At 40.6% G+C, this 23,015-nt stretch overlaps 1 protein-coding gene across 2 annotated transcripts in view; it reads left to right on the plus strand.

Annotated features, from left to right (window-relative positions):
• Positions 1-579: 579 nt before the first annotated feature.
• Positions 580-23,015, plus strand: part of dnah1 (dynein, axonemal, heavy chain 1) — a 33,038-nt gene continuing 10,602 nt past the window's right edge. Inside the window, exons 1-60 of one of the 2 annotated variants that reach the window (XM_044223660.1) lie at positions 580-719; positions 1,234-1,413; positions 1,533-1,614; positions 1,750-1,924; positions 2,490-2,640; positions 2,759-2,891; positions 2,981-3,151; positions 3,277-3,532; positions 3,665-3,822; positions 3,950-4,161; positions 4,544-4,842; positions 5,015-5,165; positions 5,275-5,468; positions 5,592-5,817; positions 5,926-6,045; positions 6,146-6,228; positions 6,379-6,520; positions 6,838-6,993; positions 7,149-7,347; positions 7,463-7,716; positions 8,049-8,261; positions 8,354-8,518; positions 8,638-8,759; positions 9,098-9,203; positions 9,305-9,484; positions 9,609-9,749; positions 9,855-10,018; positions 10,138-10,251; positions 10,338-10,526; positions 10,631-10,736; positions 11,377-11,490; positions 11,579-11,728; positions 12,041-12,127; positions 12,247-12,433; positions 12,528-12,619; positions 12,741-12,895; positions 12,993-13,170; positions 13,264-13,458; positions 13,565-13,684; positions 14,202-14,360; positions 14,474-14,575; positions 14,672-14,812; positions 15,030-15,190; positions 15,296-15,453; positions 15,678-15,851; positions 16,274-16,452; positions 16,751-16,981; positions 17,177-17,373; positions 17,888-18,023; positions 18,238-18,446; positions 18,602-18,773; positions 19,892-20,083; positions 20,191-20,301; positions 20,547-20,732; positions 20,822-21,013; positions 21,208-21,375; positions 21,497-21,688; positions 22,038-22,169; positions 22,435-22,560; positions 22,699-22,818. In XM_044223660.1, coding sequence (XP_044079595.1) covers positions 1,237-1,413; positions 1,533-1,614; positions 1,750-1,924; positions 2,490-2,640; positions 2,759-2,891; positions 2,981-3,151; positions 3,277-3,532; positions 3,665-3,822; positions 3,950-4,161; positions 4,544-4,842; positions 5,015-5,165; positions 5,275-5,468; positions 5,592-5,817; positions 5,926-6,045; positions 6,146-6,228; positions 6,379-6,520; positions 6,838-6,993; positions 7,149-7,347; positions 7,463-7,716; positions 8,049-8,261; positions 8,354-8,518; positions 8,638-8,759; positions 9,098-9,203; positions 9,305-9,484; positions 9,609-9,749; positions 9,855-10,018; positions 10,138-10,251; positions 10,338-10,526; positions 10,631-10,736; positions 11,377-11,490; positions 11,579-11,728; positions 12,041-12,127; positions 12,247-12,433; positions 12,528-12,619; positions 12,741-12,895; positions 12,993-13,170; positions 13,264-13,458; positions 13,565-13,684; positions 14,202-14,360; positions 14,474-14,575; positions 14,672-14,812; positions 15,030-15,190; positions 15,296-15,453; positions 15,678-15,851; positions 16,274-16,452; positions 16,751-16,981; positions 17,177-17,373; positions 17,888-18,023; positions 18,238-18,446; positions 18,602-18,773; positions 19,892-20,083; positions 20,191-20,301; positions 20,547-20,732; positions 20,822-21,013; positions 21,208-21,375; positions 21,497-21,688; positions 22,038-22,169; positions 22,435-22,560; positions 22,699-22,818 — 9,555 coding nt within the window. In that variant the 5' untranslated portion in view covers positions 580-719; positions 1,234-1,236. The remainder of the gene's footprint in view (positions 720-1,233; positions 1,414-1,532; positions 1,615-1,749; positions 1,925-2,489; positions 2,641-2,758; positions 2,892-2,980; positions 3,152-3,276; positions 3,533-3,664; positions 3,823-3,949; positions 4,162-4,543; positions 4,843-5,014; positions 5,166-5,274; positions 5,469-5,591; positions 5,818-5,925; positions 6,046-6,145; positions 6,229-6,378; positions 6,521-6,837; positions 6,994-7,148; positions 7,348-7,462; positions 7,717-8,048; positions 8,262-8,353; positions 8,519-8,637; positions 8,760-9,097; positions 9,204-9,304; positions 9,485-9,608; positions 9,750-9,854; positions 10,019-10,137; positions 10,252-10,337; positions 10,527-10,630; positions 10,737-11,376; positions 11,491-11,578; positions 11,729-12,040; positions 12,128-12,246; positions 12,434-12,527; positions 12,620-12,740; positions 12,896-12,992; positions 13,171-13,263; positions 13,459-13,564; positions 13,685-14,201; positions 14,361-14,473; positions 14,576-14,671; positions 14,813-15,029; positions 15,191-15,295; positions 15,454-15,677; positions 15,852-16,273; positions 16,453-16,750; positions 16,982-17,176; positions 17,374-17,887; positions 18,024-18,237; positions 18,447-18,601; positions 18,774-19,891; positions 20,084-20,190; positions 20,302-20,546; positions 20,733-20,821; positions 21,014-21,207; positions 21,376-21,496; positions 21,689-22,037; positions 22,170-22,434; positions 22,561-22,698; positions 22,819-23,015) is intronic. The other variant, XM_044223669.1, reaches the window with a different exon arrangement.

The following is a 23,015-nucleotide window of genomic DNA, read 5'->3' on the forward strand; positions in this document are numbered from 1 at the left end:
TTTTAATCTATTTAAATTTGATTAGAGGACAACTATGATTTTGGGACTGGGAGTGGTTTGAATGAGAAATAGAACCTATTATTGGATTACTGGTGATACTATTAGCTACTATTAAATTCGTATACATTGTTGGGTGGTTTCATGTATAACATTGCATATATTTTATAAACTGAATCTGCAAATTGACTACAGCTGTCAAATAATGTAGTAGAGTAAAAAGTACAACATTTCCCTCAGGAATGTTGTACGTTAGAAGTATAAAGTAGCATGTATTAACAGTATACAGTATAGTATATACAGTATAACAGAACAAGCTAATTAGCGTTAAATGTAGTCTAAGGTTACATTCCACCACTACTTCTGCTTTCCGTTTTTTAGACTTTCCTTCTTCCATCCTTTTCCTTTCTTTTTGTTTTCTTTTCGAGCCCAAAGCTTGTGTTCATTAAATAGCTATTTTGAAAGCTCTTTCTTTCGGTGAAGTAGCCTATTACTTTCTTCACTCTGTCACAAAGCGAGTCTTGCAGCTCTGGCTCTCGCCACAGTTGGCGGAGCGACACATCTTCATCTCCATGACAACCGTTGCCGCGTCCAACATTTACATACCGGTAGTTAACCTCCACTTGGAAACTGAGATTTCAAAAGTTCAGCTCGCCGATATTTTAGTTATGCAGAGGATACTTAAAAGGAGCGTTACAACTTGTAATTGAATGTAAAATAAGGTATGTCATAATTAGTGTTTTCTGTTCTGATATACGTAACCTACGTAACGTTACTTGTTAGTTTCATGGGACTCGTTCAGACAAGTAATTTGGCGAAGGCAAACGCACGTAGGTGAACGTAGCGTTAGCGTTAAATGTTGTTAGTGCTAACAGCTAACGCTAGCCAACTAATTAGGTTACGGTTTTATAGCCTGAATTTTGGAATGCTTTTTTTGGCTGGTTTAGTAGTTAGCAGCAGGCGGTTAAAATGTGCACAGACCCGGTAACACACAAGTAAGCACAAACTGTCCTGTTGTTAAGGACAAAATACTTTCGCCAGTGGATGTCGTTAAATTCCCATTCTCCTTTTCAAAATATATAACTAGTATGTATATATATATATATATATATATATATATATATATATATATATATATATATATATATATATATATATAGCTCGAAGGATAAGACCTATAAGTTTTTAATATAACCAAGATTCGTTGTTCACACATACATTATTTTATTCTGATAGAAAATGGAAGGGAAATATTTGCCTGGTTTTGGTGTACTGGTGCCTCATCCCCCCAGCAAACCCCCAGAGCCCAAGCCTCCAGCTCTAAGTCACAGGTGCAAACTCCCTCCAATCAGAAAATGCTCTGCAAATGAACAGAAGGGCATCTACTCAGATATCATCACTACGTTCAAGTTCCAGGTAAAAGCACATACGATCATGCATTTGACTCTTCAAATTCTGACAGACATTTTATTATGCAAAATACTGAGCTTCTGTTATGCTCTGACCCAAACCAAGAGTAACTGTTTATTGATTAGTCTTTTACAGTGAGACCTCAGATCCAGCACAGGTCACAGGGCCAATCCATCCTCGGGTTCAGTAATCTCAACACAACAAAAGGTGTAGACTGTATTACGTGACATTTTTAGGCATGTAGGCATTTTAAGTGATTATTTCTGATATGCCAACTATTGTATTTATAAGAGTAGCAATGCAACATTATAAATCTTTATCCTTCTACACTGTTTTCCTTAGTTACAACCTTCAAGACTCCGTCTGACCAGTGCAAGCTTGTTGAAAAGGATAACCATGGACCTACCTCACAGCAGGCACTTGCTTCTTACTTCTGCCGGGGTGGAGATACACCTAAGGTCCAGATGCCCTACCAAACCATTCCTGACCAGATCCCCCGCAAGTTAGAGATAGAGAGGTATGTATTGTTTGTGTGCACCATGTATGACAAAAGAGGACACTTCATCTAGTGCTGCGGAGCTTTCCGTTCTCTGCATTTCCTGTAGTGAGTGTATTCTGCATACTGTAAGGCCAGATTCACTGGTCAATCGTCATCATATCGTACATATTTAGGGTAATGCTTTAGATTACGGCCCGCAACATACAGCGTAATTCTTCCCAATTTACAGTGTCCTTTTTTGTACTAACACTGTACCAGTACAGTACGTACTGATACATACATGTAGGTCCAAGGGAACAAGCTGTGAAGTTAGGGAATAAGAGGGCAACAAGGTGGGAATTTAACAATAATTTATACTGTAGGTATCATTTTTAACTAAGGGATACCTATTCTGTTATTAGGGGGTATTAGTATGACCTATTGAGCAACAAAGCTCGAAGTTGCGGGCCGTAATCTAAAGCGTTACCATGTTTTGTGATTTTCTATTATTGTAAATTAGCTGGTTTAACGGAGACCATGACTTGGTTTATTTTAACTGCCTGTTCTAGAATTGTTTATACTGTTTTATATTGTTGTCTCATAGACGTCGAAGGGAATACTTGAAGTTAGACTTTGAACAGCTCCTGGCAGAACAAGGCATATACTCTCATCTCCTAATGCCAAGACATCCAAGCAGTAGTGATGAGCATGTGAATACACCAGACAATCCTGTGTCACCATACCTCCCCCTGGAGGTGAGTCTGTTACTACTGCAATCTTTTCTGTGGCATTTGGGTTCCAAATAACCATTACATCCCATATTTTGGGGCACAGCACCACCCTACACTCACCTTTCCTGTGTTTCTCCCTTAGATATTTGACAATGAGGAGTATGACTGTAGGACTCCAGAAGACTGGCTTGCCCTGGGCAATGCTGAAGGATCACCTAATCGAAAACCTATTCCTGCAAAAGCCCTGCTGCCTAAAGATGACAAGATTACTTCAGGTAAAACGTCCTCAGAAATATACTGTGTAAAGAGAGATAGACATTATTTTCTGTTCTTTGATCGTTACTCTCTTCTCTTTCTTTTGAAGAGGACCCAAAAAGCTCCTCCCTGGAGTACAGCTGGCATTTAGTTGGGGTTCTTGACTTTTGTAAGGAGAAATGCCAGTACCTGGTACAGAAGGTTCACCAAAACACCAAACTGACAGATGAAGAAGGAAATCCTATTCTAAATGAAGAAAACAAAAAGAGCAAATCTCCTGGTTGTTTTTTATGTCTTTGCAATATAATAACCAAGTATTGTGTCATAATTTCCTCTTGTCTCTGTCGCCCTCTGTTTGTCATGTTGACCATGTATGTTTGCTTTCCATCTCCCTCTGTTGCATAGTAGTAAATGCCATGCTAGCAGGCACTAAGTACTGGGTACCCAGGGTCAGATTGTTATTCAATGCTGAGGACCCACGTGTCTTTGTGGAACGGATCAAGTTTGCCCTGCACTGGAGGGAGAACACAGAGGCTCTGCTTCTCTACCACTTGTCTGTGGACTGCATGCCCATCTGGAGGGGAACGCCATCTCTTGATATCCACAGTCTCCAACGTATCGAAAGACATGCCCTTTCAGCCCCTGGGCTCAGGCTAGAAATGTGAGTAATGTCAGTGTCTTATTACTGCTGTCATTTTCTCCTTGTTCAGTATGATCTGTTTTATAATAGATCCCTATGAGTTGAAATGTTAACTAAATAATAGGGTGAATAAAGATAATATTATGTGTGCAGTTTGGAGAAGTGTATAGGGGACCTGGAGAATGAGGTCAAACTGGAATATGACCGTACTATGAACCGCATGAGCTTTGACAAAGTAGTGATGAGCCACCCAGAGGAGTTTTCACACATCACCCTGCCACATAAGGATCCTGAGTATGTACTGCAAAAAGGTAAAACAGTTAGCCTTGTATACATTTGTTTGAATCAATTGGGTCAAGATTAAAGAAATGTATTACCATCCAATACCTGGTATTTACTCTCAGAATCTAAACACTGGTTTGTTTTATTTATGTACAGTGTACGTTGCAGTTCCTCACCTTGACTATAAGAAGAACCAAGCCGCTTTTGTCTTCTGTTCCCTGCTAACAAAGCCAGAGGTGATCTCTGTATTAACTGAAATATGCTCTGAGTGCAACAAAGTAGCAACCATGAGACTGTTCAATGTCAGTTCGATCAAACCACTGCGACTGGATGAGTTTGAAGTCAGCCAGTCTCAAATGCATACTCAGGTATTGTAGCATTGGGGTAGCTTTTCTTCTGCCAGTACTGGGCTATGACTTCAAAGTAGCTTTCATTTCTTTTAAATAAGAATTTAAATGCATAGTTGATGGTCTGGTAATCACTGCACATGTAGCACCCAAAAAACTACTCATGCTAAAACAATGGGTCATCAGGGCAATTGCAGCTTATTCATGGTCAAACTATTTCCAAAAGATTAACAGCAACAACTCTTTTTTTATTCTAAATTACTATGGTACTGGTGAAAAAGCCCTTAATTTAATCATGGACAAATTTTGTTGCTGATTGCCAGAAAGACAAACCTTGCAGACGAAGAAGACACCTGAATTTCACATGAATAAAGAAGCATCACATTTTTTCCTCCTTCTCCAGATAAGTTTGTTTCTTAGGGAGGCATGGATGGTCAATCTGAGCAACTGCATTCGTTCCAACCTGGGGAACACTGGCCTGGGATCGTACAATCTGAACGAGTCTCGCTGGGAGATGTTCAAGATTTCCAAGTTGTACAGACTGATGGCTGTGGTGCACTTCCACCTGCAGGACTCACTGCGCTTCCTCGTGCAGGATTCGCTGATCAGCCTGACTCAGCTGGTGTTGGACGCATGCCACAGTGTGCTGACATGTCCTCAGGACCTGGTCTGGGGGAACAACCTTATCACTAGCCCCTACAAGTAGGATAGCATACACGTGCACATATAGTATAAGCAGACATGGGCAAACATTCACATTTATATAAACATCTTCACACATTTTTGTGCTCATATGCATCCATATTTACATAACCTATTACTGTGCTAAATATTCAGTATTGTGTTGGTATATTACTCCATTCTCTATTACCAGGCCAAAGAAAAACCCTCTGTTCCTGGTGGACTTGGTTCTGGATCCGACTGAGGTTCATTACAGCACTCCCCTGGAGAATTTTGAGACATCTATCGTTAACCTGTTTGATAAGGGCATTCTGGCTACGTACAACGTACCACAGCTTGATAAGGTAAAATAATATTGCCAATCACCCGAATCACAGAGCATTACATTAAAAATGGAAATGCAAGGATTTGCTCAAAGTAAGGATTTAACTGTTCCTCTCTTGTACATGCCAGTTTGTGATGCAGAAGTTGTTTATTGGTGGTGATCCATTGCTCGAGTCAGTAAATTTGTGGGAACCAGAAGTAACTGAGCTGAGGGAGAAGGTCCGCAATGCTCTGATACAAGCAGCCATACCTCTCAGGGCTTATGCTGCTGAATATGAGAGACACTTAGAGCTACACAACTTGGACATAGAAACGCTTCTCAAGTAAGTCTGTTAATTTACATATGCAAGTTCTTCCACAAGTTTAAGGACTTGGGTCAATCAGATTTATGGTTCATTCAGCATGCTTTCCTTATTAAATTGTGTCATTTTTATCTTCTCTGCCAGATCTCATATGCATGCCGAACAGACATCCCAAGAAGTGAAGAAAAAGGTGGAACAACATCTCAAAGAGAAGGAAAGGCTTGAACACTCCCTGCCATCCTCCATTGTCATTGGTCCATTTATTGTCCGTGTGGAGGCTGTACGTCAGGCTCTCTCTAACAAAAGAAAGGCTTTAGCCAATGCATTGCTAGACCAACTCGTTCTGAAGCTACGCAAGCAGGTTGATGATGTAAGCTATTTTGTTTAGAGGCCAGAGAAAACACCACAGCTTGAAAGTGATCATTTTCTGCCTTTTTAACTTGAACTGTAAGTTTTTATCTTGGGTATGTGTGTGTAGGCACATGAAGAGTGTAACACAATGAGTAGAAAGCTACGTGAGAAGCCCAACAGCATTGAGGAACTGACTGAAAAGAGGGACTGGATGAAGCAAATCCCAGAACAGCTCAAGAGTTACAAGGTGCACATTAATTGGCATGAGCTGGCTATTTCTGTTATGTGTCATATAAAGGGTTGCTTTGTCAATAAATCTGATTCTTTTTTCAATCTGTCTACAACAGGAACTTCTTGCCAAGACCCTGTCTGACTATGAGCTAATAGAAGAATTTTGCTACTGTCTTTCAGATGAGGATGTGAATAAAAAGTAAGAGTAAAATCATCATGCTAATTTTCTGAAAACTAACCTGAAATTTAGTTTGTATGTTCTTGTGTGGGATTAAGAGTGTTTTTATGGGTTCATAGTGAATAGAGGGAACTGAGGAGTAGCGATTGCTATAGTTACTTATCTGTGCAGGTGGACAGCTATTGGATGGCCTCAAAGGATAATCAACCAAATGGAAGCAGTAGCCATCCAGCATGTGGAGGATGAGGAGCGCTTCCATAAGATCCAACTGGTCGACCAGAACAACTTTGAGGATCACCTAGACTCTCTACAGGTCAGTTGAGTCAACTAGTTTTTTTTTGTTCAACAGCTAATTACCAGATGAGTTTGAGATGATTTTCAGATGAATTTCCAGAAATGTTCCTGAACTCGCAGCCTCATTTGGACTTGGAAAGTAGACCCCCATTATGATTTGTATTTTTAAAGAGGTCATCTAGTGAGTCCTTCCTTAACTTGTGTCAACAATATTGCAAAATTATCCACTCTAGAGACCTTAGTTTATAATGTTTTAATGTTAGAAATTCTACTTTTCAGGTTGAGCAAAGTAAGTTGATGTTATTTGGTTCCAAATCACCACAACTCTGTTTATAGATGCTGGTTGCTGGGTTTGCGGGCCATGCAGACATTGATCATGCCCATGAGGTGGCCAACGAGGTGAGGCGTACAAGCAAGCAACTTAAGGAGTGCCAGACAATGGCTCAAACCTACAACATCAGAGAACGTCTGTTTGGGATTCCTGTCACTAATGTAAGTGAAAGAGAATCCATCAAATGATGTCTAAATACATTTTGTTATTCCAGATGCAAGATTATTCCCCCTTGTTTTGAACTGATAAACAAACTGGGAAAGAATATACATTTGTCATGTTTTTTCTGACAACGAAATGTAAATGTGTATTACAGTATGATCGTCTGCAGAAGCTGGTAAAGGACTTCCAGCCTTTTAAAGACCTATGGACCACCACCTCTGATTGGCTACGTTGGCACGAGAGCTGGCTCAATGACCCACTATCTTCCATCGATCCTGAGCAGCTTGAGCGCAATGTTACAGATGCCCACAAGACCATGCACAAATGTATTAAACAGTTCAAGGACACTCCTGGTAGGTGACACATCTATCACCATTCAAACTTGTAAAAGTAAAGTGTGATTGTTAATACAGTATGGCTGACGTGTTACTTTTTTTGGCCCGCTTTCTTTGTCTTACATGACATTAGATTGCCAGATGGTGGCAACTATAATCCGCAGCAAGATTGAGGACTTCCGTCCGAACATCCCTCTGATTCAGGGCCTGAGGAACCCGGGGATGAGGGCACGCCACTGGGAGATTCTTTCAGAACGCATTCAGATGAAAGTCATGCCCAAAGCCAACCTGACCTTCTCCCGCTGCCTGGAGCTTGGCCTACAGAACTACGTGGATGATATAGCTCATGTGGCAGAGGTGGCTGGGAAAGAGTACACCATTGAACAGGTACCTTTGAACAGGAGTCATACTCTAAATACAGTGTTTTATGAAATGTTGTGTTTTGTATAGGATGTGTGATGAATTCAGTGTCACTGTGGAACTGCGAAGTTTGGACAGGATTTGGGCAGCTTATATTTAAGTTAAAATGCAATTTTGACAATATCAACACTTGATAAGGGTATAGCACCTACACAATGATGGTGAAATAGGGGCTAAGTGACTCATGTTGTTTTAGTTCAAAGCAACTCCACTCACTTTTATTGATGATGCACACTGTCAGGACAATATATACATAAAAATTGGTGGCTGCTACTTTTTTTTCACACCTTCTCACTCAGGCCCTGGAAAAGATGGAACAAGAGTGGTCGACAGTAGTCTTTGATGTGTTGCCCTACAAGGAGACAGGCACCTACATCTTAAAGAGCCCAGATGAAGTGTCCCAGTTGCTGGATGACCACATTGTCATGACACAGAGCATGTCCTTCTCTCCCTTCAAAAAAACCTTTGAGGGACGCATCAACACCTGGGAGAGCAAGCTCAGAATGACTCAAGTACACACACACACACACTTCAGGTCTTGTGTCTTTTATCATTATCATGCAGTGTCTTATGTTGTGCTACTGCCTTCTTCTGGCGCTTGCAGGATGTGCTAGATGAGTGGCTGACGTGCCAGCGCTCCTGGCTCTACTTGGAGCCCATCTTCAGCTCTGATGACATCAACCAGCAACTGCCCGTGGAAGGAAAAAGATACCAGCAAATGGAACAAACATGGAGGAGAATCATGAAAAGTGCCTTTAATAATCGAAAGGTCAGAGCTTCCACAACACGACAAAGGTTTTGTTTTTATACAGAGATCTGAGCTAAATCATAATGATGCTCATTTGTTTGTTGTAAACTGTTAATGTGTGTTTCTGCGTTTATCTCTAGGTGATTGAGCTGTGTCCAGATGCTCGTCTACTAGACAAACTGAAAGAGTCCAACACACTGTTGGAACAGGTACAGAAGGGTCTCAGTGAGTACTTGGAGACAAAACGAGGCTCCTTCCCCAGGTAAGCCTCACTGAAAGAGTCCTGAAATTCCCCTGGCTCTCAATTTCCGATGGTGTTAATAAGAGATTTATTAGTCTTTTGATTCCACATTTCATATGATACCACCACCTCACAAATAGTGAGTGGCCAAAGAAATTTGCTTTGGTTGATATAAATGGGGGAAGCCATGATACTAAGAAAACAAGCAAATATCTTGAAAAAGTGAAGGCTACTTGAATCAACAATGATATGTTTAATAACCACATAGTCAGCGGTCTGTGGATGCTTTGTGGCTAGAAATTAGTTGTTGATTACACAGACTTAGTGCAATGTACTGTAAAGTGAATATTTGTGTGTAGGTTTTACTTCCTGTCAGATGATGAGCTCCTGGAGATTCTGTCCCAGACCAAAGATCCTACTGCTGTACAACCGCACTTGCGCAAATGTTTTGAGAACATCGCACGGGTTTGTTCTGGCTGGTTGTTACTTTACAAGTGCTCTGCTCATATATAACTGAAAATATAACATGCATACCACATGCAACTGAGATTTCTTTTGGTTCTCAGCTTCAATTCCAGTCAGATCTACAGATCACACATATGTACTCTGGAGAAGGGGAGGAGGTAAAGCTGTTCCTGCCTGTGTGGCCTACTGGAAATGTGGAGGACTGGCTCAGGGATGTCGAGAAGTCTATGAAGGCCACATTGAGGGATAACATTGACCGCTCACTCAAAATCTACCCTGAGGTCTGCGACCCTGACTTTCACTTTGATGTTTTTGATGTGTTTTCTACTCTTGTATCGCTTGTTTGTACAATTTCAAGGTGAGGCATATTTAAGTTGTCCAGTTTTTGCTCTCTTGACCCCTCAGAAACCTCGTGTAGAGTGGGTGTTATCATGGCCTGGTCAAGTGGTGATAGCTGGTTGTCAGGTCTTCTGGACTTTTGAGGTGTCTGATGCCTTGGAGCAGGGAGACTTGACCAATCGCCTTTATCCCCAACTACAGACACAGGTGTGGACTTGGCCAATATTCAAACTAAATAACTCTTTAAATAGCCCACATTTGCACTGAACATCGTGCACACTATAGTATAATGACATTCTTTTGTTTCTGAAGCTGGGTGACTTGGTGCAGCTGGTGAGAGGACGTCTGTCTAAGATGCAACGAGCCGTGCTGTCTGCCCTTATCGTCATAGAGGTCCATGCTAAGGATGTTGCGGCCAAGCTGGTTGAGCAGGAGGTCTCAAGCATCAATGACTTTGAGTGGATCAGCCAGCTCAGGTTATTTTTCTACATTTTTTTACTTCCGTCACTCCTGGTGTTGGAGTCCAATGTATACTATCATTCTGCAATACTGTGTGTGCAGAATGAGTGGTATAATGATCTGTTACTCTTTGTAGATATTACTGGGCAAAAGATGACCTGTACATCCGTGCAGTGAATGCAGAGTTTTTGTATGGATATGAGTACCTAGGTAACTCCGGACGTCTGGTCATCACCCCGCTCACTGACAGGTAGTGGTTAAGTCTAATGTTGTCCACTCTGTTTTTTCTTGAATGCTATATACTCTTTAGAAAACACCACGTCCTGCTTCTTTCAGATGCTACCTGACCCTAACAGGAGCGCTACACCTGAAGTTTGGAGGGGCTCCTGCAGGTCCCGCAGGGACAGGAAAGACAGAAACCACTAAAGATCTGGGAAAGGCTCTGGCTATCCAGACAGTTGTTTTCAACTGCTCTGATCAGCTGGACTTTATTGCTATGGGAAAGTTTCTTAAAGGACTGGCCAGGTGAAAGGCAGTTACTAAAGTGTGATAGAATGTTAGTTTTACTGTTAAATATCACATATCTTCCATCAATCACATTAATGTTGTATTTTTTGTCTGTCTTGCAGTTCTGGAGCCTGGGCATGCTTTGATGAGTTTAATCGTATTGATGTGGAAGTGCTGTCTGTGGTGGCACAGCAGATCACAACTATACAAAAGGCCCAGCAGCAAAGGGTGAGAAGCTGATTCACTAGAAATTCACACGCAGGTACCCAATGTGCTTATCCACAGAGTACTTGAGTTGTACAAATACTGTGCATAAGTACAGTATTTCCATTTTGTGTGAATACAGTTTGTTCAAGAAAGAACAAAGATGTTTGAAAATGTTATGCTTTAGTAAATTTGACATGTTTCATATATTTGAGTTGAATAAATATATCTGTGATATTAGTAAGTTATAAGTAAAAAAGTAAAAGTAATATCATGCATTGCTAGTTTTTACAATAGCTGGATTACAGAATAATGTTTTATATGGAAAATATACTAAAATATGCAAAAGAAATTTGCATTTTATGAGATTACACTACTCACCAATATAGAAAGTTCTGTAGTCACCCAACTACAGCACTGAAATACATTCTGAAATACATGCAGAATTAAAGTTAATGATGTCAATAAATTAAATTCTGAAAGTGACCAATTTTGCTGCAAGTAAAATTTGGAATCAACAGATCTTTTCCATTACGAAGTTGCAAAATGTATATATTGTTTTTATATATGTAAATTTGATTATTTTTAAGTACCACTGCATTCTACACATAAAGAGGCAGTCTTATCTATCTCTAAAATAATTGTGTGTGTGCTGTGTTTTTAGGCAGAGCGGTTTGTGTTTGAGGGGACAGAGATCCCGCTAGTCCCTTCTTGCGCTGTATTCATCACTATGAATCCTGGTTACGCTGGACGCACTGAACTGCCTGACAATCTCAAGGTCTGAGATGATCACTTCATTTTCAATAACTGTATAACACTGAGTATTAGCAGATTGGGTTCAACAAATGAGATTATATGTTCTACAGGCCCTGTTTCGTCCTGTGGCCATGATGGTACCTGACTATGCAATGATAGCTGAGATCTCCTTGTACTCATTTGGCTTCAGTGATGCCAAAGTCCTCTCCAAGAAGATCACCACCACTTTCAAGCTCTCCTCTGAACAGCTTAGTTCTCAGGTACTGTATGGATTCAGAGGAAATCTGAATTAGAATCAGTCCACATACATTAATCTCCACATACATTTCTGTCTGCCAAGAAAAGTGCTATTTCTCCAGGGAAGTGGGTGTATGTGATATTGAAAAAGTAACTTATTAAAACATTTTACAATTTTACAGCATTAGACTATAAGATATTGGCATACAACACATAGTTACATAGTTAACTTATTCCTGAGAAGATGGAGAGATGTGTATCTATGTGTGTGTGTATGTCTATAAGAATGACAAAGATATAAAGATGTGCTGACTTTTGCTCATGTTTATGTGAAGGATCATTATGATTTTGGTATGAGAGCTGTGAAGACTGTGATATCAGCTGCTGGAAACCTGAAGAGAGAAAATCCTGAGATGAATGAGGTTAGAAATGTTTCTTTTGTTTATGATGGAAATAAAGTATAAGAAAATTTTGAATGGAGTTTGAAAAAAGCTAATATCCAGTTAATATCTTATTCTTTTGCAATCTCATTGTCTCCCAGGAGCTGATCTGTCTGCGGGCCATTCAAGATGTCAATGTACCAAAGTTTTTACAGGATGACCTGAAGCTCTTCAACGGTATTGTGTCCGATCTTTTCCCTAAAACAAAACAGGAGCCAATCAACTATGGCACACTTGAAGAGTCCATGCGTAATGTCTGCACCAAGAAGAACCTCAAAGATGTGGATGGTTAGTGTTTCTGGAAGCACAGAACATTTGTTTTCAGAAATGCGGTTGCTTGTATTTTTAGGATGAGTAGATAACAGTATTGTGGTGATTGCAGGGTATATTAATAAGTGTATTCAGCTGTATGAGACCACTGTGGTGAGACATGGCCTGATGTTGGTGGGACCCTCTGGATCAGGTAAAACCAAGGTGAGTCTTTTATTAGTCACTATATTGTTTGCAGTTTTATTCACAGTTCTCCAAAATTGGCAATTATTTTTGCTGTGCAGTGTAGAGTCCTGTATGTAAGTATTACTGTTGCGTGTGTTAGTGTTATGAGATACTAGGTGCAGCAATAACAGCTCTGAAGGGCCAGCCTTCTGTGAGTGGTGGTGTGTATGAGGCGGTTCAGACATATGTCCTCAACCCCAAGTCTATCACCATGGGACAGCTCTACGGGGAGTATGACTTGCTCACACACGAGTGGTAAGTGATGCTTTGTTCTACACAAACTACACAACAAACAAAAAAAATCAGACTTAAAGATTACACACCCACTTTGCCTTTTTCTCCACCCCTATAGGACAGATGGTATCCTCTCATCTCTTATCCGTGGAGGTGTAGCATCCATGGACGAAGAGAAAAAGTGGTACATGTTTGATGGGCCAGTGGATGCTGTATGGATTGAGAACATGAACACTGTGCTGGATGACAACAAAAAACTGTGCCTTAGCTCTGGGGAAATCATCAAGCTCACTGATGTAAGGTTAAGTTTTAAGGTTTAAGTCTTAATTTTTGTCCCTGTGTTGTCTTCTGTCCCATGTGCATTCATGTTTTGTGTCTTCCTCCTGCAGGTGATGACCATGATGTTTGAGGTTCAAGACTTGGCGGTGGCATCTCCAGCCACAGTGTCTCGGTGCGGTATGGTCTACCTGGAGCCCAGTATTCTGGGCCTCATCCCTTTTACAGAGTGCTGGCTGAAGCAGGTCCCTGAAGCCCTGAAACCGTACACGGACCAGCTCGACTCCCTGTTTTCCAGGTTCCTGCAGGTGAGAGGGGAGACATAACTGAAAGAGACCGCCAGGGACTATAGTAGATTTTGGTAGTATAAACAATGTACTGCTTTTGTTTTTATTTTTCTGCACTTTTACACAGGACTCCATCACATTTGTCCGCTCATCAGTAAAGGAGATCATCACATCCCTGGACAGCAACCTCACCTGTAGTCTGCTTAAACTTATGGACTGCTTCTTCAGTCCATTCGACATTAAAGAGGTGTGTGCAGCTTCTCTGTGTTAGAATAAATCCCATTAAATGAATATATATGGATTTCTGTGCAAATATACTGCTTGGAGCAACTAGAACCCTCGTAGCACTTTCAGCTTTGTAAGGTAAATATTAAGTGCTTTAGGGAAGCTGTACAAGCTACTTTAAAACATAAGCTTTTGTGCTTTCTTAAAAACTGCAATGTTAATTAAATTAATGTATTATTATCATATCCATCAGTATGATGTGGTGAAACCATACAGAAGATGCTTTTCTATTAAAAAACATTCGTTGAGTTTGTTGGGTAGCACCTATTTCATTTCAGTGAATAATGTATCTGCAATCATGTTACTTGATCAGTGCATAATATTTTCACTGCATTCCAACAACAACGTTATGAGCGTAAATTAATGTGCAGTAAGTTACTGACTTCACCTTTAAGTTGATGAAGAACCCTATCTGCAGTGTTGTATATGTGAATTTTGTTGATTGTGATCCCCCTCATTAATCCTTTATTGTCTTGTAGGGTGAGAGGCCACCGCCCCAAAAGAAATTGGACCGTCTGAAGGAGCTGATTGAGCCCTGGTTCTTTTTCTCTCTGGTGTGGAGTGTAGGAGCCACAGCAGATGCAGCCAGCTGTAAGCGCTTCAGTGCCTGGCTCAAGAACAAGATGGGAGAAGAAAAGGTCATATCAGCATCTCTGCTTTAGCACCCCAATACCAAGTTATTTGAATGTAATTTGTATTGATAGCTGGATGGAGATATATTTTGATTAACGTAAATGTGTTTGTCCTTCAGATCCAGTTATGTTTTCCAGAGGAGGCCCTGGTGTATGACTACAGGCTTGATGATGCAGGGATTAGTAACTTGGAGGATGATGATGAAGATGAGGAAAGAAAAGTAAATAGATGCATAATCATACAAACTTTTCATGCAACCAAGATCATCAAATGCATTTTTGCTTTTTGCTCAATCATCTTTTTGCCTATACTGTAGGTGCAGTGGGTCAGCTGGATGAAATCCGCAGAGAGTGTTGTAATCACCCCAGAGACAAATTATGCTGACATCATCGTTCCCACTGCTGATACAGTGAGAATGTCATTCCTCATGGATATGCTTTTGACCAATAAGAAACCTGTGAGTACTTTGTAGTTCACTTCACATATCTGTCTACAAATACTTTTTATAAAATAAATGTTAAAAAACTGTCAAAACTGTACCTCTAAACTGTGAACATTTTATACTGAAGCATTTATTCGGGATCCAATAATACATGCTTTACATTTAAATGCTTTCATTCCCTTGAAAAGGCACCATTAGATTATATTTATATTTGTCTGCGTGTGTGATCCAGGTGCTCTGTATTGGGCCGACTGGCACAGGAAAGACCCTGACCATGTCAGACAAGCTGCTGAAGAACATGCCTGTTGAATACATCACACACTTCCTCATGTTCTCTGCCCGCACCTCAGCAAACCAGACTCAAGATTACATTGACGGTAAACTAGACAAAAGGTATGCGTGCTCTACTATACATTGTCCATCCAACTGTACATTATTTACAATGCAACAATATGTTTGTGACTCACCATTTCAATGATGCATGTGCCTGTGTGTCAGGCGGAAAGGTGTGTTTGGACCTCCAATAGGGAAGTACTTCATCTTCTTCATTGATGACCTTAACATGCCCATGTTGGAGACCTATGGTGCTCAGCCTCCTATTGAACTGCTGAGGCAGTGGATGGACCATGGAGGCTGGTATGACAGGAAACAGATAGGTGAGATTACTGGAGGTCTTTTCCCTTTTCCTAACTCCACCCTGTTGTTCCTTTAAGCTTTTAATATCAGTAATTTAATAACAGTACATTGAGTGTTTCTTCATGCCTAAAATATTCATTGTTACTGTTAATTAATACATAGATTTGGGTTTTGTTATTTTCAGAAATGTGAAACATCTCATTAGATCGAGCTTCTTGTTTGTTTTCCTGCCCTTTCTCCACAGGCACATTCAAGCAAGTAGTGGACATCAATTTTGCCTGTGCCATGGGACCCCCAGGTGGAGGCCGGAACCCCATCACCCAGCGCTTCACACGGCACTTCAACTTTCTGTCTTTCACTGAAATGGAGGATGCCAGCAAGAAAAAGATTTTCTCCACTATTCTGGGCAGTTGGATGGGTGAGTCGGGGCTGCTAATGTGTTTGAATTTACTGGTAGGACAGGTGTTGCACAGCAGAGAATACTTACATTGGCTGGTAAAAAAAAAGATGGAACTATGAGTAAAAAGGATCCAGGCAGTAAGTCAGAGATACAGAGAAAGGAAGTAGACACGAGTGCAAAGTTTGTAAAATGTAATTTAATACTTAGCACAAGTTAGCATAGCTCATAGGATATAAGAAGATACAAAACACTTGTTTGAATAATTGTCAATTTAAGTAATTTTATTCATAGAGCACATTCATAGAGCACATTTAAAAGCATCAAATGCTTTATCAGAAGACACTTCTGATAAAGCATTGTCTCAAATCCTACAGTAAATTGATTTTCACATGAATTTCATGTTTTAATGTTATCACTTCTATCCATCTGTTTTTCATCAGGACCTGTGCCAGCAATCCAGCAGCTGAATGAGTCTCTTGTAGATGCTACTCTCCGAGTCTACTCTACCATTTCCTCCCAGCTCCTCCCAACTCCAGCCAAGTCCCATTACACCTTCAACCTCAGAGACCTGTCCAAAGTCTTCCAGGGCATCCTCATGGCAGAGGCTGGAATGATAGAGGTAGTCAGATCCAACCGAATCAAATTAATTTGACATAATCACATTACTATTATGAAATCGATTGTTGGAATATCCTTTCAGGTTTAGTCACTTGATCCATTAGGTACTTAGAATGGGTGCCACAGTGGTATATTCAATTTACCATTAGAAGCAACTAGTATAAGCAGTGTACTGTATGGCTTATGTCACCCTGACAATAGAAGAGGTTCAGCTAAGGAGAAATGTTGGAAGGATGAAGGATTGAAAGCTACATCTCAAAATCCCCAATGTAAAAGTAGCTTTACTTTGGTGATTATAGGACAAATTGCAGCTGCTGCATCTGTGGTACCACGAAAGCTGCCGGGTTTTCCAGGACCGCCTGGTGTGTGCTGAGGACAGGGACTGGTTTAACAGGCTACTGAAGGACTGTATTCAGGAGTTTGACTGCAGCTTTGAAGAGGTTGTGCCCTGCCAACCTGTTTTATATGGAGATTTCATGATTCCTGGAGCTGACCACAAAATCTACACACTCATAGAAGACAAGGAAAAGGTGAGTGGTGCCAACCACTGTTGTAAATATTTTAAGGTGTGTTTTTTGTTGCTAAACAGCTGACCAGTTGGCTTATGGCTCATTTTCAGGTGCCGCTCATTAATCTGTTTTTTTCCACTCTACAGCATAAGTGGGTGGCAGTATACTTACTTATGTTTTATACTTGATGTTGTACCCCTATAATATATCGTCTAGCTGGGGAAAGTGATGGAGGAATACATGGAAGACTACAACCAGATCAATACCACCAAGATGAAGCTGGTCCTCTTCATGGATGCCATTGAACATGTGTGCCGTATCAGCCGCATCCTGCGCCAGCCCCTGGGCAATGCCCTGCTGCTTGGAGTGGGTGGGAGCGGACGCCAGTCACTCACTAAGCTGGCCTCATATATGTGAGATTCCCACACTTTGTAAAACTCCCATGCTAGCAGGCTAAATACAATTTACGTGAAACAGAAGTTATTTTCTCCAAATATCTGCTTTTTTATAGGATCACACTGCTGATTTTTGGATGTTTTCTATACTGTTATGTTACCTCTGACCATTTTCCAAAGTATACACACATTTTTGGATTGATGTCCTACTTTATAGGCAGCTGTTTGTTTCCATTATTTTCAGCACACTATGAAAATCTGAATGAAACATGAGATAACATGAGATAGATACAGTAATCATCAACATTCAGTTGCCTTTGTTTTATGTCAAAGTTTCATTATTTATTGATTATTGAGTGATTGTTCAGGTACAAGCAGGGGCTGTTTTAAAAGTGTACACAAATTCTTTTAAGATTGTTCAACCATAAAGTATACGATTTACTGTTAATCTGCTAAAACAAGCAGGAAAACCAGTATAGTTTCTTTAAATTTCTTGTGGCCTAGCCCTCATACTGCGTTTGTCTATATTCAGGTCAGAATATGAGTGTTTCCAGATTGAGCTGGCTAAGAACTACGGTCAGACAGAGTGGAGAGAAGATATTAAAAGCATCATGCTGAAGGCTGGCCTTCAGAACCAGCAGATCACCTTCCTCTTTGTAGACACACAGGTAAACAGTCCTAGTACATACTGTACTGGGACTATGTGATAGGAATGTTGTTGTACTGCTGTCATTTATTTTAAGTCAATTTGAATGAGAGCATAAACAAAAATGCAAAATGTAGATCTAAATAATTTAAAGTATGTCAAAGTAATGTATCTCTCTTCTCTCCAGAGAACATGGGATACTTTAACTCATTAGTACCTTCGTGTTAATCCCCCAGATTAAGAGTGAGTCATTCCTGGAGGATATCAACAACATTTTGAACTCTGGGGATGTTCCCAACCTGTATGCAACAGATGAGCAGGAGCGCATCCTGACAACCATGAAGCCAGTGGTGCAAGACCTGGGCCAGCAGCCAACTAAAGCCAACCTTATGGCTGCCTACATCAGGAGGGTCCGCAGCAACATCCACACTGTACTCTGCATGAGGTTAGTAATTGTCCAAAGTTTTGTTCATATGGTAAAAAGCAAATTAAAAGCAGTGGATAAAGTTTCTCCATCATCTTTGTTCTTCTTATACCCTTCCTCCTTTCTCCTTATTCTCTCCCTTTCCACACCTCTCCTCTTCATTTCATCCTCTGCAGTCCTATCGGTGAGGTGTTTCGTGCACGGCTGAGGCAGTTTCCCTCACTGGTGACATGTTGTACCATAGACTGGTTCAGCGCCTGGCCAGAGGAGGCTCTGCAGGCTGTGGCCACATCGTTTCTTAATGAGCTGCCTGAGCTAGAAGCCAGCCCCACAGCCATGAGGGGACTGGTGAGGATGCTGTGTGTGTGTGTGTGTGCGTGTGTGTGTGTGTGTGTCAGTGAGCTTTATTTGTATGAACGTTTCAAAATAACATTGCCAAAGCAAGAAAGCATTGAAAAATATATAAATATAATATAAATAACCATACGTAGAAACAAACTTAAACTCAGCATGAAACAAAATGTGTCAACAAGCTAAATGTTACATCATATAGCATTTTGAGACAGGCATATAATTTTTTTATTTACGTTTCATCGGCTAATTGGTTGTCACACTGAGCCCATGTTTGTTTTGTCTTATCTCTTAGGATAAAAGATAAGACAAAAGATAGCATAGACATAAGATGAGGGCATGTGCATGTGGCAAATGCAGTTCAACCCGGGGAGCCCTGCATGATACAGCAGATTAGCTGCCATTTAATAATGATCATTTTGGTCTAAACCCCCTGTCTCAAACATGTCACATGTAATAATTGAGAAAATGTGCAGTTTAATTAATGTAGGTGACATAATGTAGGCTGTGAGCCCCAATTACTAGCCAGTTGAATCATGACAGTGACAGGCACTGAAAGACAACAATATGATGATGAGAATATGTCACCTATATATTCTTGTTTATGAATTTATGATTCAAGAGTGGCCACGAGAAAACAAACAGATTGGTTAAATGATTTGTGAGTAACGATAGAGAAAATGGTTCAGACATAAGAAAGGGAAATGCATTGTTTGGGAAGGAAATAACCCCTTAGTGTGAACTGATTGGAAAGACGGCTATGGAGCAATAATAGGTGTGTGTGAGGATTGCTGAGGCAAGGTAGACTCTCTGATTGCACTTCTGCCACATTCATTTGAATGTGCAGAGTAATTTGAAAGGTTTTCACTGCATTACCCTGCAACAATAACAGAACTTTGACAACAGTTAAAGCAGGATGCTCACTGTGATGGATGACCTCACTCAAGAAACTTTTAAGTCTCTGCAAATTTATTTTCATATCTTAATTAAATAAGTAGAAACTGCTGGCTGTCTGAAAAGAAAAGGAAAAAGGAAAAAACTTTAATCAAATATCTAAAATACTGAAATAACTTTTCATTAAGCACAGTCTCTAACTAATTGATTCCCTTCTCCAGACATTGATGTGTGTGAAGATCCACCAGATGGTAGCCAAGAAGTGTGAACAGTATCTGGCTGAGCTTTCTAGACACAACTATGTCACGCCCAAGAGCTACCTGGAACTGCTCAAAATCTTCTCAGATCTCACTGGACGCAAGAAGCAAGAACTGTGCGGTGCTCGTCAGCGCATGAAGACTGGCCTGGACAAGGCACGACACTGGACTGGAAAAATAACAAAAATAGAAATTGAATTTGTAATTTGTGTACATGTGCCTAATTAGCACTCCTGACTAACTGCTGTTCTGTGAACCTGTAGCTCCTTCGCACAGCGGAGGATGTGAGTAAGATGCAGGAGGACCTAGAGACAATGAGACCTCTTTTGGAGGAAGCTGCTAAGGACACTGAAGTCACAATGGAGACCATCAAAGTAAGGAAAAATAAATAGAAGTAGAAATGTTTGAGCCATACAAAAGTCTTATAGTTTTATATACAAATGTTAAAATTGATGCTTTTGTTTAAATATAGTTACAATACAGAAAATCAGTGATAGTGGAACCATTTTTTCTTTCTGTTTACTGTTTGCCCCATATATGTGCACGAGCTGTGTTTTTGGAATATCTACCCACTTATTACCTATGGACCTTGAGTGTGACTTATACTCTACTTTGCCAGAAAGACACAGTGGTTGCAGAGGAGACCCGGAAGTCAGTGCAAGCAGAGGAAGCCAAAGCTTCAGAGAAAGCCCGTTTTGCAGGAGCCATCGCAGCAGACGCTCAGAGAGACTTGGATGAGGCTCTGCCAGCCCTGGATGCTGCCCTCGCCAGCCTCAAGTCACTCAACAAGAATGATGTCACTGAGGTCAGGGATTTTGATGATGATTGACCAAGATATACTTCAAGATATACTTCAAATAGTACGGTATTGAATAATCTTTTTTTTTCCCATAGGTACGAGGCATGCAGCGACCTCCCCATGGGGTGAAGCTGGTTATTGAGGCGGTGTGCATTATGAAGGGCATCAAACCCAAAAAGGTACCTGGAGAGAAGCCTGGCACCAAGGTTGACGACTACTGGGAACCTGGTAAGGGTCTGCTACAAGACCCTGGCAAGTTTCTGGAGAGCCTTTTCAAGTATGATAAGGTAGAGCACATATCTAGTGGATTTATTGCCATATCACTGTATGTATAGTGTATGTTGTCATTGTCTCTCCAGAACATGATTATTGTCTTGTTCAGATTTGATTTTCAGTGTTTGATGCTGATTTGATCATTTCCTGTTTGGGATCTGTGAGATGTATTAAAAGCAGCTTTCTCTGCCAATAATCATTTCTGCAGGACAACATCCCAGATAACGTGATCGGTTTAGTGCAGCCCTACATAGATAATGAGGAATTCCAGCCAGCCTCCATTGCCAAGGTTTCCAAAGCCTGTACCTCCATTTGCCAGTGGGTGCGAGCCATGCATGTATATCACTTTGTGGCCAAGGCTGTGGAACCTAAAAGGGTAAAAACTGAAATCCACATTTGAGCCATTGTCTTGGTTATCCATGTAAAACACCACTGTACTGACATGTTTTTCAAATAAGAGAGTCATCTAATCATTAAAAATGTAAATATTTGTACAGCAAGCTCTCCAGGAGGCCCGGGAGGACTTAGCGGTGACCCAGTGCATCCTGGATGATGCCAATGAAAAGCTAGCAGCGGTGGAGGGCGGCATTGCCACTTTGCAGGCCAAGTACCAGGACTGTCTGGCTAAGAAAGACGAGCTGGACAACAAGTATCAACTGTGTGAGACCCGCCTCGTCCGAGCAGACAAGGTCAGAAGGAGGGATAAGATAAGATAAGACAACAATTCATTGATCACCAGGGGGCGCATTACAGCAGCACAAGAAATAAAGAGGTGGTTAGGAACATGATACAAATACCGAGGAAAAAAACATACAAATAACAAATAAGTCAAAGTTAGAAGGCTATATACAGTGCATTACCCTAAACCAGTGTGCATAAATGCAATCTTTATGCAAAACCAATAATGAAAAAGCGACATGGTAAATACAGTATATTTGACATGGCAATAACAATATTTCTAATTTTCATTTCATCTCAACATATTTAACTTCTTTAATATTGATAGTTATGTCATGATGATGCATTGATCTTCTCCAGCTCATAGGGGGACTGGCAGATGAGAAGGTGCGTTGGAAGGAAACAGTGCAACATCTGGATTACATGGTCAATAATGTGGCAGGCGATGTGCTTCTAGCAGCTGGATACGTAGCATACCTGGGACCCTTCACTGTAAGTGGGTTGTAACTCAGTGAGTGTAATATACTATACATATTTACGTCTTAATCAACTGCATTTTTAAGATTCAATATTGTGATGCTGAAGTTGCCAACTTCCAAAAAATTTTAACTTTTGTTTTTTTAGTTAGACCCACCTAAAAATCAGACCTATCACAATCATAAAATCTGAACATAACTGTTAAGTATTGTTGAAAACATTAGTATCACAATAGTCATTGTGTGTGATTTGCATGAAGGTGCATTGTTTTTGTGTTTAGGGAAAGTACAGGGCAGCCATGGCAGCGGAGTGGCTGCTGTGTTTCAAAGAGCTAAGTGTTCCACACACTGACGAACCCAACCTGATCAGCACCCTAGGAGATCCAGTCAAGATCCGCTCCTGGCAGGTCAGAACCAACCTTTCCTCACCTGACCTTTAAGATCTAAGCCTCTTAAGACAGATTTTTTTTGCATGCTTTTAGACTTAAATTAACTTATTCATTTACCTTTATTGTCATCATACTTTGTAATTTCTATGTGCATAGATATCAGGTTTGCCCAAAGATAACCTTTCAGTTGAGAATGGTGTGATTGCCCAGTACTCTCTACGCTGGGCTTTATTCATTGATCCCCAGGGACAAGCCAACACATGGATCAAAAACATGGTGAGGACACTTTTCTTTGTGCTGATCTGACCATAACTGCAGAGGGTGCCAGTGAGATATAAATACATGAAAAGTAGCCATATCAAGATTTGAATTTATCACTTCACATCACATGTATAGTTTGTAATTACACTTTATTTACCAGTATCAAGAGTTGACATAGCAGAGTATCCGTGCAGATGTTCAATATGTTGTTA

The sequence above is a fragment of the Siniperca chuatsi genome, linkage group LG2, assembly GCF_020085105.1.
Source record: "Siniperca chuatsi isolate FFG_IHB_CAS linkage group LG2, ASM2008510v1, whole genome shotgun sequence".
Taxonomy (NCBI): domain Eukaryota; kingdom Metazoa; phylum Chordata; class Actinopteri; order Centrarchiformes; family Sinipercidae; genus Siniperca; species Siniperca chuatsi.